This window comes from Saimiri boliviensis, chromosome 17 (assembly GCF_048565385.1).
Source record: "Saimiri boliviensis isolate mSaiBol1 chromosome 17, mSaiBol1.pri, whole genome shotgun sequence".
In the NCBI taxonomy this organism is placed as follows: Eukaryota; Metazoa; Chordata; class Mammalia; order Primates; family Cebidae; genus Saimiri; species Saimiri boliviensis.
The window spans coordinates 52,411,147-52,432,958 of record NC_133465.1 but is presented as its reverse complement, the minus strand read 5'-3'; the positions used below and the strand labels follow the sequence as shown (position 1 = coordinate 52,432,958).

Here is a 21,812-nt window from a genome sequence, read left to right as displayed (position 1 = left end):
AACTTCAGCAAAGTCTCAGGATACAAAGTCAACGTGCAAAAATCACAAGCATTCCTATACACCAATAACAGACTTAAAGAGAGCCAAATCAAGAACTACCATTCACAATTGCTACAAAGAGAATAAAATACCTAGGAATACAACTAACAAAGGATTTGAAGGACCTCTTCAAGGAGAACTACAAACCACTGCTCAAGGAAATATGAGAGGACACAGACAGATGGAGAAACATTCCACGTTCATGGTTAGAAAGAATCAATACTGGCCGGGGGCGGTGGCTCAAGCCTGTAATCCCAGCACTTTGGGAGGCCGAGGCGGGTGGATCACGAGGTCAAGAGATCAAGACCATCCTGGTCAACATGGTGAAAACCCGTCTCTACTAAAAATACTAAAAATTAGCTGGGCATGGTGGCACATGCCTGTAATCCCAGCTACACAGGAGGCTGAGGCAGGAGAATTGACTGAACCCAGGAGGTGGAGGTTGTGGTGAGCCAAGATCGCGCCATTGCACTCCAGCCTGGGTAACAAGAGTGAAACTCTGTCTCAAAAAAAAAAAAAAAAAAAAAAATTGAAAGAATCAATACTGTGAAAATGGCCATATTGCCCAAAGTAATTTATAGATTCAATGCTATCCCCATCAAGCTACCAATGACCTTCACAGAACTGGAAAAAATCACCTTAAACTTCGTATGGAACCAAAAGAGAGCCCGCATAGTCAAGTAAATTCTAAGCAAAAAGAACAAAGCTGGAGGCATCACACTACCTGACTTCAAACTATACTACAAGGCTACAGTAATCAAAACAGCATGGTACCAGTGCCAAAACAGAGATATAGACCAATGGAACTGAACAGAGGCCTCGGAGGCAATGCCACACATCTACAATCATCTGATCTTTGACATACCTCACAAAAACAAGCAATGCAAAAAGGATTCCCTGTTTAATAAATGGTATTGGGAAAACTGGCTTGCCATGTGCAGAAAACAGAAACTGCACCCCTTCTTGACACCTTACACTAAAATTAACTCCAGATGGATTAAAGACTTAAACATAAGACCTAACACCATAAAAACCTTAGAAGAAAACCTAGGCAAAACCATTTAGGACATAGGCATAGGCAAGGACTTCATGATTAAAAAAGCAAAAGCATTGGCAACAAAAGCCAAAATAGATCTAATTAAACTCCAGAGCTTCTGCACAGCAAAAGAAACAATGATTATAGTGAACTAGCAACCAACAGAATGGGAAAAAATTTTTGTAATCTACCCATCTGACAAAGGACTTATATCCAAAATCTACAAAGAACTAAAACAGATTTACAAGAAAAAAAACAAGCCCATTCAAAAGTGGGTGAAGGATATGGACACTTTTCAAAAAAAGACATATATGAGGACAACAAACATATGAAAAAATGCCCATCATCACTGGTCATTAGAGAAATGCGAATCAAAACTACATTGAGATACCATCTCACGCCAGTTCGAATGGCGATGATTAAAAAATCTGGAGACAACAGATGCTGGAGAGTATGTGGAGAAATAGGAACACTTTTACACTGCTGGTGGGAGTGTAAATTAGTTCAACCATTGTGGAAGACAGTGTGGCGATTCCTCAAGGACCTAGAAATAGAAATTCCATTTGACCCAGCAATTCTATTACTGGGTATGTATCCAAAGGATTATAAATTGTTCTATTATAAGGACATATGCACACGTATGTTCATTGCAGCACTGTTTACAATAGCAAGACTTGGAACCAACCCAAATGCCCATGGATGATAGACTGGACAAGGAAAATGTGGCACATATACACCAATGGAATACTATTCAGTCATAAAAAACAATGAGTCTGTGTCCTTTGTAGGGACATGGATGAACCTGGAAACCATCATTCTCAGCAAACTGACACAAGAACCGAAAATCAAACACCACATGTTCTCACTCATAGGCGGGTGCTGAAGAATGAGAACACATGGACACAGGGAGGGGAGCATCACACACTGAGGTCTGCAGAGCGGTGACTAGGGGAGGAACAGTAGGGGGTAGGGAGTTGGGGAGGGATAACATGGAGAGAAATGCCAGAGATAGGTGATGGAGATGGAGGCAGCAAACCACATTGCCATGTATGTACCTATGCAACAATCCTGCATGTTCTTTACATGTACCCCACAACCTAAAATGCAATTAAAAAAATATATATATATATATATATAATTCTCACTCACTTGAACCTTCAGTAAAATACAGCATTTGCATCAACTGATTCAGGCAATCTTTTAAGTTCACTTTCTCCTCTTCTGAAAATGGAGCATAAAGGAATGAATAACATTTGATCAAAAGATACAAAGCAATAGCATTAGAAGATAAACATGCTTACTTAATCTTTAAGACTAAAATGTTTTTCTAACTCTGATTCTGCTATACATATCTCAGAATAACTATGAAAAGGAATATGATTATGATGACTCTTGTGGTCATTTTTGTTGTAATGTCAATGCACATTTCATGGATTTTACACATGCCTTAACCAGCTGGGACAACTGTTTTGGTATGTTTCCTCTCTCATATTATATTATCTTAACTTGTCAGTATTACAAGTCCTGTAACTGCCTATATTTCATGGAAGACAGTTTATCTGCCAGAAAATGTCTTATAAAGCAAAATCAACCATAATATCTAAAGAAGACTATGCTTATAAGCAAAGATATATTAGTAAAGGAAGTGTGCAATATTTGGCTTTCTACCAGGCATATGCTTGGGACTTAGAAAGAAAAAGAACATCTCAAGGCTCTGCATGTAGACTAAATATTCCATTGGCAGGATTCTAAAAACCCCAGCATAACCCTTTGAGAATTCTAGGGAAACTCAACTGATTGTGTGCATTAGCACACTAAGGATTAGGTCTTTGTTTAATGGGCTTGAAACAGCTTCACAGCTTCTGACCAATAAGAGCCTGTGATTCAAATCTCAGGAGGCAAACAAATAGGATAAAGAGAGGAATATTGCTGGACGCGGTGGCTCAAGCCTGCAATCCTAGCACTTTGGGAGGCTGAGGCGGGTGGATCACGAGGTCAAGAGATCAAGACCATCCTGGTCAACATGGTGAAACCCTGTCTCTACTAAAAATACAAAAAATTAGCTGGGCATGGTGGTGCGTGCCTGTAATCCCAGCTACTCAGGAGGCTGAGGCAGGAGAATTGCCTAAACCCAGGAGGCGGAGGTTGCGGTGAGCCAAGATCGCACCATTGCACTCCAGCCTGCTGGGTAACAAGAGCGAAACTCCATCTCAAAAAAAAAAAAAAAAAAAAAAAAAAAAGAGGAATATTATATTTTCCTAGGAATCAGAAGATAATCTAGAACAAATTCTCATTCAGCCCTAAAAGCAAAAATCTAGTGTTGTACTCATTACATTTGATTCCTAATCACTTAAGCTCTTTGGATTATGAGTGGAAGTAAACAGAAGCTTTCTGCATTTAATAAATGACTCAGAAGTGTTACAGTTCTTTTAGAATTTGTCTAGCAGGCTTTCTGAGTTTTGCCAGAAAGCACTTAAAATTTTTTAAAAAATAAATAAATGACTCAGAAGAGGAAATACATACTATCCACACAAACGGATCCAAGCACCTCCTGTAATTCTTCCTCTGGAAAATAAATTCCCAGGCCTTTCAGTACAGAATTAACATCATCAGCATCAAGTTTTTCATTGGTGACTTTGTCTAAGGCCTTTGCAAGTTTGTTAACCTCTATCAAGAGAAAATAGAAAATATTTTCAGTTTAGCTACAGTCACATTCTAAATAATAAAACTACAGCTCAAAAATCAGCATAGATACCTGACATCTTTAATTTAAAGATGATATATCACAATGCAATCATCCTTAAATACTCAGGGGAGGAATCATTCAAAACTTCATCATCAAAAAATAATCCTTGATAATACTTTTGGTATGTGCCCTTACAGCATTTTTATATTTTAATGATATTTAATTAATACTCTTTAATGGCAAGCTTTGTTTCACTTGGCAAGGTATCATGACCATTTTCCCTTTCAACATACTATTCTATCAGCATCATTTTAAATGATTGTATAATATTCCACTGCATGAATATATCCTATCTTTCTAAACCAAAATTTAATTGTTATCATAAATGGAATCCTGATGATAAATTTTCTTAAACATGCACCTGTTCACTAACGTTTTTTTTCTTAACATAAATTTCTGAAGTTAAATGGGGTGCACATTTTCAAGGCCTTTGAGATGTATTGCCAAATAATAAAAGAAAATGGCCACTTTACCATATCCTTTCTAACTTCAACTTATTCTTTCTTTCTTTCTTATTCTTTTGAAAGAGACTTCTAAATGATAACGCCAATTCTTTCCTCCAATATCTCCCCCCTAAAAACACTCCTTTAGGAATCAAATTATATTTATAAATTAATTTTGAAAAGTGACCTTAGTAAAATATATGAAATCCATCAATAAAATATTTCTCCATCTATTCAAATCTTTTTCAGCTATCAGCTCTATGACAATGACTTTCAAATGTTTCTATCACTGAACTCAACCAAATTTTAGTTCATGTTTCTAACTGTTCCCTCTACCTACCTGAATGTTACTCTTTCTTCTGCATGTTCCTTCAAAGCGTTCCTCCAATTTTTCCTAAGACTTTCACTTTCACCTGAACTCCTAAAATAATGTGTAACCAATCATTTGATCTTTTGGTATATTAGTTATATTTTTATGTAAATGGCTTATTTTTCCAGCTGTAGTTTAATATCCTTGTGGTCTATTTCTATACCATGCATATTTGTATTAAATATATGTATACTAATCATATTAACTTGTGATTACAGTATAAGATCAATTCTTCAACTAAACTAGCAAACTTTAATACATTAAAAAGAAAATCCCTGAACTTGGAGTCTAATATTTTCTTTGGGATCCTGGGTAAGGTACAGTCTCCTTAAGCTTCACTTTTCTCATTCTTGATTATAAGAAACCTACTTAACAGAATAGTCATGAAGAATAAACTATGTGAAATAAATTATATGAAAGTGTTTGGTAAAACATCAAATACTATACAAATGTATTATTATTTGCTAAGAAAATAATGTGATATTATTTGAAACCAAACAAAATAAAACACATCTTTAGGAGATTATAACGTAAAACTACAGACATTTTTGCCCTGAAATCCTTTTTTAGACTAAAATAAGAGTAGGAGAAGAGTTTTGTTAAGTCCATAAATCATTAGGCTATTAACTTATTAAGAGAATTTGAGATTTTCAAAATTATACTCAAAAGTTAGGGAGATATTTCACAGAGTAGAGCCATCACATGATGCCATGAAATGTATCTTGGTGACATAATCAAGAAGACAACACCAAGTTAGATGAATCACTGATCCCAGTAAGTTAACATATATATATCTCCATATGAAAAATTCAGGGAGCAGCTGCCAAGATGGCTGAATTGAAATAGCTCTGCTCTGTGTCTCCCACCAAGAAGGATGAAAATGGAGAGTGAATTCTGCATCTTCATTTGAGGTACCAAGGTTCTCTTATTGGTACTGACTAGGTGGTTGGTGCAACCCATGGGGAGCAAGGAAAAGCAGGGTGGAGCGAGGGCCCACCTGGGAGTTTCATAGGGGAAAACAGAGTTCTCTCTCCCAGCTGAGAAAGGCAGTGAGGGAATGTGCTACTCCTCCCTGAAAACCATGCTCTTCCTACAGATCCTTGCAACCTGCAAGTCAGGAGTTCCTCTCGTGAGCCCAAGCCACATGGGACTTGAGTCCCAAGCACAGAGCTGTGCAGACTCACAGCAGCTGCTCAGGCAGCAAGCACTGACAAGAGTTTTTGCATACTCCAGCTCTGGGAACTCTGGTGAGGCAGTAGATCTGTCATCCAAGTGGCCTCACTCAGTGGGCTCCACTCCCATGGAATCCCACAAGCTAAAGCCCACTGGCTTGGAATCCCTGCCAGCCAATGCAACAGGCTGGAGACCACCTAAGAGCACCAAGTTCTGTGGTGGAGGAGGAGCAGCCACCACCACTTCAGCTCCAGTTGGCCATTCTCACCTGCCACCGGTGCCAGCAAGACTGGGCGATTTGGATGGGTGCAATTCCCCACAGTGCAGCACAGTGGCTGGATCAGTTCATGGTCAGACTAATTCTTTAAGAAGGACCCCAAGCCACTCCTCTTCACCAGTGGGGGGCCTCCCTGCAGGAATTTCAGCATCCCCAGCCAGGAGTTTATGGACAGAATTCTGATACATCCCTTGGAGGAGGCCCTAGGAGGAGGGACACCTACAGTATTGTACACCAGTGGTCTTTAGTCTTTTCTGCCTACAGGCTCTGGACAGTCAGGGCAGCCTGAACAAGGGAGATCCCCTGCAGTGCAGCACACCCACTCCACCAATGGGCAGCCAGACTGCTTATTTAAGCAGACACCTGAACCCACTCTTCCTGACTGGGTGAGACCTCCTAACAAGAGTCTCCAGATACCTCATAGAGGAGAGTTCCAGCTGGCATTAGTTTGGTGCCTCTCTGGGACAGAGCTACCAGAGGAAGGAGCAGCTGCCATCATCACTGTTCAGCAGCCTCCACTGGTGATACCTCCAGGGCCAGGAAGTACCCAGGCAAATAAGGTCTGGAGTGGATGCCCAGCAAACCACAGCAGCCCCGTGGAAGAGGGGCCTGACTGCTAAAAGAAAAACAGACCGAAAGCAACAATAACAACAACAACATCAATGAAAAAGACCCCACAAAAACCCCATCCAAGGTCAGCAGCCTCAAAGATCAAAGGTAGATAAACCTATGAGGATAAGAAAGAATCATTGCAAAAAGGCTGAAAACTCAAAAAGCCAGAGTGCCTCTTCTCTTCCAAATGACCACAACAGATCTCAAACGAGGGCACAGAACTGGGCTGAGGCTAAGATGGATGAATTGACAGAAGTAGGCTTCAGAAGATGGGTAAAAACAAAGTTTGCTGAGATAAAGGAGTATGTTCTAACTCATTGCAAAGAAGTTAAGAACCATGATAAAAACATTACAGGAGCTGTTAACCAGAATAACTAGTTGAGAGAGAAACATAAATGACCTGATGGAGCTGAAAACACAACACAAGAATTTCACAATGCAAATACAAGTATTAATAGCCAAACAGAACAAGTGGAAGAAAAGATATCAGAGCTTGAAGACTATTTTGCTAAAACAGGGCATGCAGACAAGATTAGAGAAAACAAAATGAAAAGGAATGAACAAAACCTCGGAGAACTATGGGATGATGTTAAAGGACTGAACCTACAACTGACTGAAGTACCTTAAAGAGCCAGGGAGAACAGAACCAAGTTGGAAAACACACTTTAGAATATCATCCAAGAGAATTTCCCCAACATAGCAAGATAGGCCAACATTCAAGTTTAAGAAATACAGAGAACTCCAGTAAGATACTTCATGAGAAGATTAACCCCAAGGCATATATATAATCATCAGATTCTCCAAAGTTGAAATGAGGAAAAAAATGTTAAAGGCAGCCAGAAAAAAATGTGGGTTACTCACAAAGGGAAGCCCATCAGACTAATAGCTGATCTCTCTGCAGAAACCCTACAAGCCAGAAGAGAGTGGGGGCCAATATTTGACATTCTTAAAGAAAATAATTTTCAATTCAGAATTTCATATCCAGCCAAACTAAGCTTCATAAGTGAAGGAAAAATAAAATCTTTTTCAGACAAACAAATGCTGAAGAATCTGTCACTACTAGGGCTGCTTTGCAAGAGCTCCTGAAGCACACACTAAATATGGAAAGGAAAAAACCATTACGAGCTACTACAAAAACACACTGAAGTACACAAACAAATGATACTATGAAGCAACTACATAAACAGGTCTGCAAAATAACAAGATAGTGTCATGATGACAGGATCGAATTAACACTTAACAATATTAATCTGACATGTAAATGAGCTAAATGATCCAATTAAAATACATAGAACGGCAAGCTGGATAAAGACTCAAGATCCATCAGTGTGCTGTATTCAAGAGACCCATCTCACATGCAAAGACACAAATAGACTCAAAAAAAAGGATGAAGGAAAATTTACCAAGCAAATGAAAAATAGAAAAAAGCAAGGGATGCAATCCTAGTTTCTAACAAAACAGACTTTAAACCAACAAAGATCAAAAAAGACAAAGAAGGGTACATAATGGTAAAGGGTTCAATTCAACAAGAAGATGTAACTATCCTAAATATATATGTACCCAATAAAGGAGCATGTAGATTTATAAAATAAATTCTTAGAGACCTACAGAGATATACAGACTCCCACACAATAACAGTGGGAGACTTTAATACCCCATTGTCAATATTAAATCATCAAGAGAGAAAATTAACAATGATATTCAGGACTTGAATTCAGCTCTGGATCAAGTTGACCTGATAAATATCTACAGAACTCTCCAGGCAAAACAAACAGAATATACATTCTTCTTAGCACCACATGACATGTACTCTAAAATTGACCACATAATTGGAAGTAAATCATTCCTCAGCAAATGTAAAAGAATTGAAATAATAATAAACATTTTCTCAGACCACAGCACAATCAAATTAGAACTCAAGATTAACAAACTTACTCAAAATCACACCACTACATGGAAATTGAACAACCTGCTCCTGAATGACTCCTGGGTAAATAATAAAATTAAGGCAGAAATCAAGAAATTCTTTGAAAGAAATAAGAATTTCTTGATTTTTGAAAGAAATGTACCAGAGATATGTACCAGAATGTACCAACAATGTACACAATGTACCAGAATCTCTGGGATGCAGCTAAAGCTCTGTTAAGAGGAAAGTTTATAGCACTAAATGCCCACATCAAGGCTAAAAAGATCTCAAATTGGCACCCTAACATTACAACTAAAGGAACTAGAGAACCAAGAGCAAACCCCATAGTTAGCAGAAGACAAGAAAAAATCAAGCTCAGAGTAGAACTGAAGGAGACAGACATGAAAAACCCTCAAAAAAAATCAATGAATTCAGAAGCTGGTGTTTTGGAAAAAATAAAAAATAGATAGACCTCTAGGTAGACTAACAAAGAAGAAAAGAGAGTAGAATCAAATAGACACAATAAAAAATGATATCAGGAATAATTCCTGATATCATTTTTTATTGTGTCTATTTGATTCCACAGAAATACGAACAACCATCTGAATACCACTGATCCCACAGAAATACAAAAAACCATCAGAGAATACTATAGATACCTCTATGCAAATAAACTAGAACATCTAGAAGAAATGGATAAATTCCTGGACACATACACCCTCCCAAGACTAAACCAGGAAGAAGTTGAATCCCTGAATAGACCAATAACAAGTTCAAATCAAAACAACATTGAGATACCATTTCATACCAGTCAGAATGACAATTATTAAGAAGAAGAAAAAAAAAACAGATGCTGGCAAGGTTGCAGAGAAACAGGAATGCTTTTACACTGATGGTGGGAGTGTAAATTAGTTCAACCATTGTGGAAGATAATGTGGTGATTCCTCAAAGATCTAGAACAAGAAATACCATTTGACTCAGCAATTCCATTACTGATTATGTACCCAAAGGAATATAAATAATTCTATTACAAAGATACATGCATATATATGTTCACTGCAGCACTATTCACAATAGCAAAGACATGGAACCAACCCAAATGTCCATCAATGACAGTCTGGATAAAGAAAACGTGGTACATATACACAATGGAATACTATGTAGCCACAAAAAGGAATGAGATAATATTCTTTGCAAGAACATGGAGCCAGAAGCCATTATCCTCAGCAAACTAATGCAACAACAGAAAAACAAACAGCACACATTCTTACTTATAAGTGGGAGTTTAATAATGAGAACATGTGGACACAGGGAGAACAACACACACTGGGGCGTGTCTATGGGTGAAGTGCGGGGGAGGGAGAGCATTAGGAAGAACAGTTAATGCATGCTGGGCTTAATACCAAAGTGATAAGTTGATAGGTGCAGCAAACAACCATGGCACATGTTCATCTATGTAACAAACCTGCTCATCCTGCACGTGTACCATGGAAATTAAAATACAAATATATATATATATATATATATATATATATATTTTTTTTTTAGACAGAGTCTTGCTCTGTTGCCCAGGCTGGAGTGCAGTGGCACAATCTTGGCTACTGCAACCTCCACCTCCCAGATTCTCCTACCTTGGCCTCCTGAGTAGTTGGGACCACAGGTGCCAGCCACCACACCCAGCTAATTTTTTATATAAAACGGGGTTTCACCATGTTGGCCAGAGCTGATCTTGAACTCCTGACCTCAAATGATCTACCCACCTTGGCCTCCCAAAGCGCTGAGATTACAGGTGTGAACAACTGCAACTGGTCCACAACTAAATACTTAAAATATATATATATATATATATATATACGATTATCCAGCCCTAAAAACTAATTAAAAAAAAAAAAGAAACATTCACATATTCTGTATATAGCTATTAAAAATCTAAGAAAGCTCTTTGTGCCCTGAATTAAACAAATATCCAAAATACATTGTTATTGTTTAATGAAAAATATCAAGGACACAGTATGCTTGTATTTGTGTAAAATTAATATGGAGGAAAAATGCATATTCATATTTACTTCAGTGTTCATAAAAATCTCCAAATGCAGCCAAGTAATCCCAGCAATTTGAGAGGCTGAGGTTGGCAGATTGTTTGAGCCCAGGATTAAGAGACCAGCCTGGGCAACATGGCAAAATCCCATCTCTACAAAAAATAAAACAATTAGTTGGGCATAGTGGTGCATACTTGTGGTTACATTTACTCAGGAGGCTGAGGCAGGCGGATCACTTGAGTCTAGGAGGTTGATGCTGCAGTGAGCTATGATCACATCACTGCACTCCAGCCTGGAAGACAGAGAAAGACCATTCCCCTAACCCATCCCCCAAAAAATCTCCAAATACTGGCTACATAACAAACTAAATACAACGGTTAGTTATTGGGAGAAAGAGGTAGGAATTGGACAGAGACTAGATCAGAGGGAGATTTTAACTGTAGATCTTTATACACTTACTAATTTATTATCTGTATAAATGCATTACCAAGTCAGAAATTTTTAATTTATTAAAACGCTTTTAAAGGCAGATACTTTTGCCATCCTTTTCGGAAGATTCACTGTTTTCTTCAGCTATGAATGAATAACTAATATTAAAAACTAGTCTTAAATGAACAAAGGACTCTCACCTTCATGTGAACTCTTAAAATACTAAATGTGTACTATTCATCTGACCTTATAGCATATTAGTTATATTTTTATGGAAGTGGCCCATTACTTTCAACAATTACAGTAAACATTTTCTATATTCTCAAGGTGTAGAAAATTTCCTAATTATTCTCACCTCTGAAATCTTGTAAACGCCTATTGCTTTTCAATGTGAAAAGGGCACTCTTTAGGGAAGTGTCTCCCTTTTCTGTAAAGAGAAAAACAGAACAAAGATATATTAATAGATTCAAGAAACATAAAAGACTTACATAGTGAGCTAACTTGGTTCACTTATTACCCCTTAAAGAATGATTTTCTACCCTGTACATTTTTGCCCAAAATGCTGTATATTCTCTACCTATCCAAATCCTTCCTATTCATAATAAAACTAGCTTGTAAGTAAAAGCCTTCCCTTGATCCTATACTTCTTTCTAACTATTACTCTATCCCTTTTCTTTCCTTCATAACTTAATTTTTGGGGAAAAAATGTTTTTATTTATCATATCCTCACTCACATCTCAAACTATTGCTAATTTGGCTTCCACCTCCACTGAGATTGTACTCACAAGTATACCAGTTAACTATTCATTGCCAAATTATAAGCATTTTTAACTTTTTGTCTTATTTAACCCTTCAAACTCTTTCCTTTGCTTTGTTGCTACAGCTTTCTCTTGGTTTTCCTCCTACCATTCTGGTTATTTCTTTTCTTCTTTCTTCTTTCTTCTTCTTTCTTCTCCTTCTCCTTCTTCTCCTTCTTCTCCCTCTTCTTCTTCTTCTTCTTTTCTCTTCATTCTCCTCCTCCTTTCTTCCTCCTCCTCCTCCTCCTCCCCCTCCTCCACCTCCTCCTCCTCCTCCTCCTCCTCTTCTTCTTCTTCTTTTCTTTTTTAAAATTTATTATACTTTAAGTTCTGGGGTACATGTGCAGAATATGTAGGTTTTTTACATAGTTATGCAGGTGCCATGGTGGTTTGCTGCATCCATCACCCTGTCATCTACATTAGGTATTTATCCTAATGCTATCCCTTCCCTATCCCCTCCCAACCCCATGACAGGCACCAGTGTGTGATGTTGCCCTCCCTGTGTCCATGTGTTACCATTGTTCAACACCAACTTATGAGTGAAAACATGCAGTGTTTGATTTCCTGTTCTTGTGTTAGTTTGCTGAGAATTATGGTTTCCAGCTTCATCTATGTCCCTGCAAAGAACACGAACTCTTCTTTTTTATGGCTGCATAGTATTCCATGGTGTATATGTGCCACATTTTGTTTATCCAGTCTATCACTGATGGGCATTTGGGTTAGTTCCAAGTTTTTGCTATTGTGAACAGTGCCACAATAGACATATATGTGCATATGTCTTCATAATAGAATAATTTATAATCCTTTGGGTATATACCCAGTAATGGAATTGCTGAATCAAATGGTATTTCTAGTTCTAGATCCTTGATGAATCACCACACTGCTTTCCACATGGTTGAATTAATTTACACTCCCACCAACAGCATAAAAGCATTCTTATTTCTCCACATCCTCTCCAGCATCTGTTGTCTCCTGACTTTTTAATGATTGCAGTTCTAACTGGTGTGAGATGGTATCTAATTGTTGTTTTGATTTGCATTTCTCTAATGACTAGTAATGATGAGCTTTTTTCATGTTTTTTGGCTGCATAAATGTCTCCTTTTGAGAAGTGTCTGTTCATATTCTTTGCCCACTTTTTGATGGGGTTGTTTTTTTCTTGTAAATTTGTTTAAGTTCTTTGTGGATTCTGGATATTAGCCTTTTGTCAGATGGGTAGATTGCAAAATTTTTCTCCCATTCTTGTAGATTGCCTGTTTACTCTGATGATAATTTCTTTTGCTGTGCAGAAACTCTTTAGTTTAATTAGATCCCATTTGTCTGTTTTGGCTTTTGTTGCCATTATGTTTGATGTTCCGTCATAAAGTCTTTGCCCATGTCTATGTCCTCAATGGTATTGCCTAGGTTTTCTTCTAGGGTTTTTATGGTGTTAGGGCTTATGTTTAAAATCTTTAATTCATCTTGAGTTAATTTTTGTGTAAAGTGTAAGGAAGGGATCCAGTTTCAGCTTTCTGCATATGGCTAGCCAATTTTCCCAACATCGTTTATTAAAGAATCCTTTCCACACCGCTTGTTTTTGTCAGGTTTATCAAAGATCAGATGGTTGTAGATGTGTGGCATTATTTCTGAGGCCTCTGTTCTGTTCCATTGGTCTATATCTCTGTTTTGGTACCAGTACCATGCTGTTTTCATTACTGTAGCCTTGTAGTATAGTTTGAAGTCAGGTAGTATGATGCCTCCAGCCTTGTTTTGTTTGTTTGTTTTGTTTTGTTTTACTTAGGATTGTCTTGGCCATGTGGGCCCTTTTTTGGTTTCATATGAAATTTAAAATAGTTTTTTTTGATATGGAGTCTTGCTCTGTCACCCAGGTTGGAAATCAGTCTCCCAAGCCAGAAATGTACTACTCATCCTCAATCCCTGTCCCTCTCCCTACCCTAACTTTATCAAACAATGATGAGGTTCTGCTTCCTCAACCTCATATCTGTCCCTTTTTTTTCAACACTAAAGCCAAGCCTTAGTTAAACACTCCTAATTTTTAACCTGCATTACCATATGCTTTCTATATCTCCCTGCTTCCAATCTCACCTTTCTTAATACTGTTATCAGAATGCCTATTATAAAGAACAAAATTAATGCCTATTATAAAGAACAAAATTAATCACATAACTTTTCAATTTTGAATTCTTCAGTAAGTCTGTAGTCTTCAAGATAAAGTTCAAATAATTTTGCTCAGAAAAAAATCAAGAAAAACTATTGATCTTCTGTTGACTATCTGGACACCTCATTTCTCTCTCTCTCTCTCTCTCTCTCTCTCTCTCTCTCTCTACTACCATACACTTGCAAGTCAATGATCAAAGTTTAATTCACATCAAAATGAACTGTGAAGTTTGTTGAAAAAAATACACACATACCCACATGCTCAAGCATGTGCGCGTGTGTACACACATGCACGTGCACACACACACACACACACATACACACACACACCTTTGCCCTGACGCAAACATTCTGGACTACTTGGAGTTCTTGACTTCTCCATAAGCTTCCCTCTTATACACTTTGCACATACTAAGTATTCTCTCATAACCTCTTCCAGTCCCCTTCCCTGTACCCACAATCTTGACTAATTCCTATTCATACAGGCATACCTCAGAGATATTGCAGTTTCAGTTTCAGACTACTGCAGTAAATAGTACAATAAAACAAGTCATGAATTTTTTTGTTTCCCAGTGCAGTGCATATAAAAATTATGTGTACACTTTATTCTACTAAATGTGCAGTAGCATGGTGTCTAAAACACTCAATGTACATAGCTTAACTTAAAAATACTTCATTGCTGAAACAGGCTAATAATCATCTGAGTCTTCAGTGAGTCAATTTTTTTGCTGTTGAGGGTCTTGCCTTAATATTGATGAATGCTGACAGATCAGTGTAGTAGTTGCTGAAGATTGTGGCTGTGACAATTTCTTAAAATATGACAACGAAATTTGCTGCATCGATTGACTGTTCCCTTCATGGAAGATTTTTCTATAGCATGCAATGCTGTTTGATAGCACTTTACCCACAGCAGAACTTCCTTCAAATTAGAATCAATCCTTTCAAACATTGCCACTGCTTTATCAATTAAGATTATGTAATCTTCCAAATACTTTGTCATCATTTCAACAGTGTTCCCAGCATCTTCACCAGCTGTGTGGATTCCATCTCAGGAAACTACTTTCTTTGCTTACTTCTTATCCATTAAAGTTTTATTAAGAAATTGCAGGAATTCAGACACATATTTGGGATCCACTTCTAGTTCTAGTTCTCTTGCTATTTATACCACATACGCAGGTACTTCTTCCAATGAATTCTTAAAGTTATCATGAAGGCTAGAGTCAGCATCTTCCAAATTCCTGTTAATGTTGACATTTTGACCTCCTCCCACAAATCATGAATGTTCCTAATGGCTCTAGAGTGAAGGGTCCCTTCCAGAAAGTTTTTATTTTACTTTGCCCAGATCCATCAGAGGAATCACAATCTGTGACAGCTACAGCCTTACAAAATGTATTTCTTAAATAATAAGACTTGAAAGTCAAAATTACTCCTTGGTCCACTGGCTGCAGAATGTCGTGTTAGCAGGCATGAAAACAACATTCATCTTGTACATCTCCATCAGAGCTCTTGGGTAACTAACTGCACTGTTGATGAACAGTAATATTTTGAAAGGAATCTTTTTCTGAGCAGTAAGTCACAACAGTGGGCTTAAAAATTTTCAGTAACTCATGCTGCAAACAATGTGCTGTCATCCAGGCTTTGTAATTCCATTTATAGAGCACAGACCGAGTAGATTTATCCTGTGCTAGTAGTATCTTAAGAACTCTTGGATTTTCAGACTGGTTAATGAAGTTAATGAATGACTTCAACTTAAAGTCAATAGATGCGTTAGCCCCTAACAAGAGAGTCAGCCTGCCTTTGAAGCCATGACCCCAGGTATTGACTTCTTAAAAAAAAAGGAGAAAAAGAAAAAGAAAAAAAAAGAAAGTCCTAGATGGCACCTTCTTTTAAAAGAAGGCTGTCTCATCTCCATTGAAAATCTGTTGTTTAGTGGACCCACCCTCATCAATTATCTCAGCTAGATCTTCTTGATAACTTGTTTCAGCTTCTTTAGCAGCACTTGCTGCTTCACCTTGCACTTTTACGTTTAGAGATGGCTTCTTTCCCTAAACCTCATGAACCAACCTCTGCTAGATTCATACTTCTAGTCTGCAGCTTCCTCACCCTCTCAACCTTCATGAAATTGCAGAGGGTTAGGGCCTTGCTCTTGGTAAGGTTTTGGTTTCAAGAAATGTGGCTGGTTTGATCTTCTTTCCAAACCACTAAAACTTTTTCAAAATCAGCAATAAGGCTGTCTATCTTTCTTGTCATTTTTAGCTCTTTTAATTTACTTCAAAAACTTTTTCTTTGTTTTCAAAAGTTGGATAACTATTCAGCACAGGAGGTCTAATTTTCAGCCTCGCTCAGCTTTTAACATGTCTTCCTCACCAGGCTTAATAATTTCTAACTTAATCATTGCTCGCTTTTATTTAAAGTGAGTAATGTGCAACTCTTCCTTTCATGTGAATATTTAGAGGTCACTGTACAGTTATTAATTGGCTTAATTTCAATACTGTTGTGTCTCAAGGAATGGGGGGGGCCAAGAAAAGGGATAGAGAATGGAGGAATAGCTGGTCAGTGTAGCAGTTAGAACACACACTTTATCAACTAAGTTTGCCATCTTATATGGGTGCAGTTCATGGTACTCCCCCAAAATTAAATAGTAATATCAAAAATCATTGATCACAAGTCACTATAACAGACATATAAATAATTTTAAATTGTGAGAATTATAAATATGTGACACAGAAACATGAAGTGATCACATACTGTTAGGAAAACGGTGCTAATAGACTTGCTTGAAACAGGGTTGCTGTAAACCTTCAATTTGCTTAAAAAAAGAAAAAACAATATCTGCAAAGTACAATAAAGCAAAGTGCAATAAAACAAGGTACAACTGTATTTTAAAACTCCAACAGAATTTTCTCCAGGAGTCCTCTTCTCACTACCTTATCCAACTCTGTGTGGGTTAGGTATACTGTATATGTTTCTAGAATACTCTATGTTTACCTCTATCACAGTACTTAGCTATTAGTATCCTCATTGTTCGCATCTCAGTAGTCTGTAAGCGCTTGAGAAATTCTCTTTTATCTTTACATATTTAATTCCTAGCAAGCAATAGCTTCTGAATAAACTTTGAATGAATAAAACAGTTCTTCTCTAAACTCCTATTCAACTCCGTATCATCACTGTTTCTCTGGCAAGTATTCAAGAACTTCGACATAACACTGCACAATTCACTGAACTTTTATCTCCTATATTTTATATACCTTTTTGTTGTATTTTTATTCATATTTTATATTTATGCCTTGCCTAACTAACTAGACTCAAAGTTTTCTAAATGTGAATATTTTCTATTTCTTTGAATACATTACATATTATATAGATCCTGACAAATACAGGCACTCATGATCAAGTCTGTCACGTATAGCCATGAAGACTGGGTTGTACGACACCAAGGGGTACTGTTCACACAGAGACGGTGTGCTCCTGAAGTTATGCCTTGCAATGACCCCAGTCAATAAAACTGATTAAGCAATGTCAAATCCATTTAATAATATAAAAAAGAAAATATTTTTCAGAAATGATTTTAATTTTTAAAAGTGCACATAACTGCCAAAATTTGAAACCTATATATTCTTTTCTCTGAAATCTCTGAAGATTTACACTCAACTTGATGTCACAACTATCTCAGGCAGAGGGAGGAACATCCTCCCTTAGTCTCCTTCTGTCTAACAGCAGTTTCACATTAGCACAACCTCAGAGAATTACAGTAGTCCCTACTTATGTGCAGTTTCACTTTCCTCTCTTTCAGTTACCCACAGTCAAGCATAGTCTGAAATATTAAATGAAAAATTTCAGAAATAAACAATTCATAATTTTTAAATTGCACACTCTTCTGAGTAGTGTGATAAAATCCTATACCATCCCATCCTACCAATCTGTCCAGACCTGGACCTCAATTATCCCTTTGTCTAATGTATTCACATTGCATACACTACCTGCCTGTTAGTCACTTAGTAGTCATCCTGGTTATCAGATCAACTGTTGCAATACCGAAGTGCTTGCATTCAAGTAACCCTTCTTTTACTTAATAATGGTCCCAAAGTGCAAGAGTAGTGAAGCTACTATATTTTTATAATTGTTCTATTTTATTGTTAATCTCTTACTATGCCTAATCTATAAATTAAACTTTATCATGGGTATGTGCATACGGGAAAAATATAGTTTATTAGAGGGTTTGGTGCTATCCATGGTCTCAGGCATCTAGTGGAGGTCTTCAAGCACATCCCATGTGGATAAGGGAGGACTACTATACCTACTGCACTTCACCTTTTCTGATTTCTATAGTAAGTCCTAAAAACAAACATACCCTGATGGAATCAACACAGGATACCTGATGGGGTTATAAAGTAAGGGCTTTAAAAAAATCATATTAACCTTATTCAATATTTTCTATCAAGATAAATTACAGAATGTTTTCCCATTAAAAGAATAAAACAAAAAAAAAATTTAAGGAGTAGTGAATGGAAAATAAGAAAGGGGAATTTAAAAATCGCTGTCACGAAAAATCAACTTATAGTGATTATATATACCATCAGCGTCAAGTGTTTTCACTAACATCTGATGTTCTTCAGGCTTTAAGGAAATATTGAGGTCATCAAAAGCATTTTTCAAGTCACTAACTTGAACTCTGTCACAGTTCATCAAGTTGACAGTACTGAGAGCAGCGTCTATATCTGAAAACAAATGGAGATTCTATAAGTTACTTAATACTTTTTGGAAATAATGCTTTTACTTCCTAAATTTCTGAACAACAATGTTACTAAAATTTTAGACCACTATCCAAACATATATCTCAATTAATATTATCTCTATGATTCTAAAATTAATAAATACTAGCCCCGAATTCCTTTATTCCAAGTATTTCCCTGAAATGATCAGTTATTTTTGTCTCAATATAAAAAAACTTAGGTTGACTGAGTTTTTAAAAATTTAACTGAATAAAATTATCAATTAAAAAAATACAACCATTCTTGTATTCTGAGGAATATGTTTAATTTTATATCAGTGAGAGGGACTTTAGGGCTTACCTCTGCCTGTATGGAACTGCCCAAATTTCAGGGTGTAAAAATCTTAGTTCTAAATTTTCTTCTGCTTACATATTTTTATGCTCCATTCATTTTTTTTCTTATTCCTCACAACTTTTACTCTCCTATTTAAAGCCCTCCCCAAAGTGCGTGTGTTTTAAAGTTTTAGGAATATACTGTGCCTAAAACTTTGTCCTTGAAGTTAAAACCTAGTCTTTACTTTTTAACATAAAAGATAGCTATTTACAAGAGTCAAATGCCATACAATTTATAGATAAAATGTGATCTGAGGCGTTTCAAGGTTACAGGAAATAGATGTAAGTGTTCTTCTGCGAAGACAATAAAAATGCTACAAGTCTTATCAAGCTAAAGCACTCTGTATTCCTCCTGGGTCTTATTCATCTAAGATACTAAGAGTTGTCTCCTCTTTTTTAGGAGTATAGCCATGCTTCATATACTTTAAAAAGGAGTTATACATAAACCTACTCCCAAATAACTCGTGGGTGAACAGTAAAATTAAGGCAAAAATCAAAATTTCTTGGAAAATAATGAAAATGAAGACACAACTTATCAAAATCTCTAGGATGCAGCCAAAGCAGTGTTAAAAGCAAAGTTTATATATCTCTAAATACCTTCATCAACAAGTAAGATCTCAAATTAACAAACTAGCTTTACAACTAAAGGAACTAGAAAAAAATCCTAAAGCTAGCAGAAAAAAAAAAAACTCAAATTAGAAAACTTAATGAAATAGCGACGTGAAAATCCATAAAAAATATCAATGAAACCAAGAGGTGGTTCTTCAAAAAACATAGGATTGGTAGACTGCTAGATAGATTAACAAAGAAAAAGAGAAAATTCAAATAAGCACAATCAGAAGGAATAAAGGTGATATTACAACTGATCCCACAGAAATACAAAAGATCCTCAGAGCCTACTACGAACAATTCTATATCCACAAATGAAAAACTTAGAAGAAATGGACAGATTCCTAGAAGCATGCAATCTTCCAAGATTGGATTAGAAAGAAATTAGAAATCTGAATAAGTTAACATGAACTTTTCAAATTGAATCAGTAATAAAGAACCTACCAATCAAAAAAACATAAACAAAAAACCAAAAAAAGCTTTGGACCAGATGGATTCATAGACAAATTCTACCAGATACATAAAGAAGAACTGACACCAATTCTACTGAAACTATTCCATAAAAATGGAGGAGGAGGACTCCTCCCCAACTTATTCTATGAGGCCAGCAATAGACTGATTCCCAAATCTAGCAGAAATACAACAAAAAAAAGAAAACTTTACGCCAATATCCCCGATGAACACAAAAACAAAATTCCTCAATAAAATATCAGTAAACCAAAGCTAGTTTAGCAGCATATCAAAAAGTTAATACATGATGATCAAGCAGGTTTTATTCTTGGGATGCAAAGCTGGTTCACAGTCAAAAATTGTGATTTGCCACATAAACAGAACTAAAAGCCAAAAGCTGTATGATCATCTCAATATACAGAGAACAAACTTTTGATAAAATCCTACATCCATTCATGATTTAAAAAAAGAGAACCCTCAGCAGACTAGGCGTCCAGGGAATATACCTTAAAATAATAAGAGCTGTCTATGACAACCCTCAGCCAAGATCATAACATTCCCCTTGAGAATTGGAACAAGGCAGGGATGCCCGCTCTCATTGCTCCTATTCAACAAAATACTGGAAGTCCTAGACAGAGCAGTTAAGCAAGAGAAAGAAATAAAAGTCATCCAAATAAGAAAAGAAGTCAAACTATCTCTCTGCTGACAATATGATTCTATACCTGGACTATCCAAAGACTGCTGAAAGGATCCTAGAACTTATAAATGACTTTACTAAAGTTTCAGAATATAAAATCAATTGTACAAACATCAGTAGCATTTCTATACACCAACAATATCCATGTTAAGATTAAAATCAAGAATACAATTCCACTTACCACATCCAGAAAGAAAGTAAAATACTTGGAAATACAGCTAACCAAAGAGGTGAAAGATCTTCAGAGGAGAACTACAAAGCACTGCTGAAATAAGTAAGACACTACACAAATAAATGGAAAGACATTCCATGTTTATGGATTGGAATAATCAATATTGCAAAAATGGTTGTACTGTCCAAAAACATTTACAGATTCAGCATTATTCCTATCAAATTACCAATATATCATTCTTCATAGAATTAGAAACAAACTGTGCTAAAATTTATATGGAACCCAAAAAGAGTCTGAATAGCCAAAGCAATAATAAGCAAAAAGGACAAAGCCAGAGACATCACACTGCCTGACTTCAAATTATAATATAAAACCATAATAACCAAGACATCTTGGTACTGGTAAAACCAAAACAAAACAACAGATAAATAGACCATTGGAACAGAATAGAAAACTCAGAAATAAAGCTCCACACCTATAACCATCTGGTCTTCAACAAGGCCAACAAAAATAAGCAATGGGAAAAGGACTCCCTATTCAATAAATGGTGCTGGGATAATAGCAAGCCATGTGCAGAAGATTGAATGTGGAATCCTACCTTTCACAATATACAAAAAATAAAATGGATCAAAGAATTACATGTAAGACCTCACACTATAAAAATCCTGGAAGATAACTTAGGCAACACCATTCTTGACATAGGCCTTGGAAAAGAACTTTTGGCTGAGACTTGAAAAGCAATTACAACAAAAACAAAAA

The 21,812-nt window shown here is 36.5% G+C and overlaps 1 protein-coding gene and 1 non-coding gene across 11 annotated transcripts in view; one reads left to right on the top strand and one right to left on the bottom strand.

Annotated features, from left to right (window-relative positions):
- The window catches only part of EFCAB13 (EF-hand calcium binding domain 13), a 277,023-nt gene that overhangs the window by 114,721 nt on the left and 140,490 nt on the right, over positions 1-21,812 (bottom strand). For all 10 annotated transcript variants that reach the window (XR_012514684.1, XM_074388801.1, XM_074388793.1 and 7 more), the window contains 4 exons: positions 18,596-18,739; positions 11,426-11,497; positions 3,599-3,742; positions 2,225-2,296 (listed from right to left, as the gene is read on the bottom strand). Coding sequence is in view for 9 of the 10 variants with exons in the window: in XM_074388801.1 (XP_074244902.1) it covers positions 2,225-2,296; positions 3,599-3,742; positions 11,426-11,497; positions 18,596-18,739 (432 nt within the window). In the remaining variant the exon portion in view is untranslated. The remainder of the gene's footprint in view (positions 1-2,224; positions 2,297-3,598; positions 3,743-11,425; positions 11,498-18,595; positions 18,740-21,812) is intronic.
- On the top strand, positions 3,489-3,550 carry LOC120367012 (U7 small nuclear RNA). The gene has a single exon (XR_005581514.1). It is a non-coding gene; the product is annotated as a U7 small nuclear RNA (small nuclear RNA).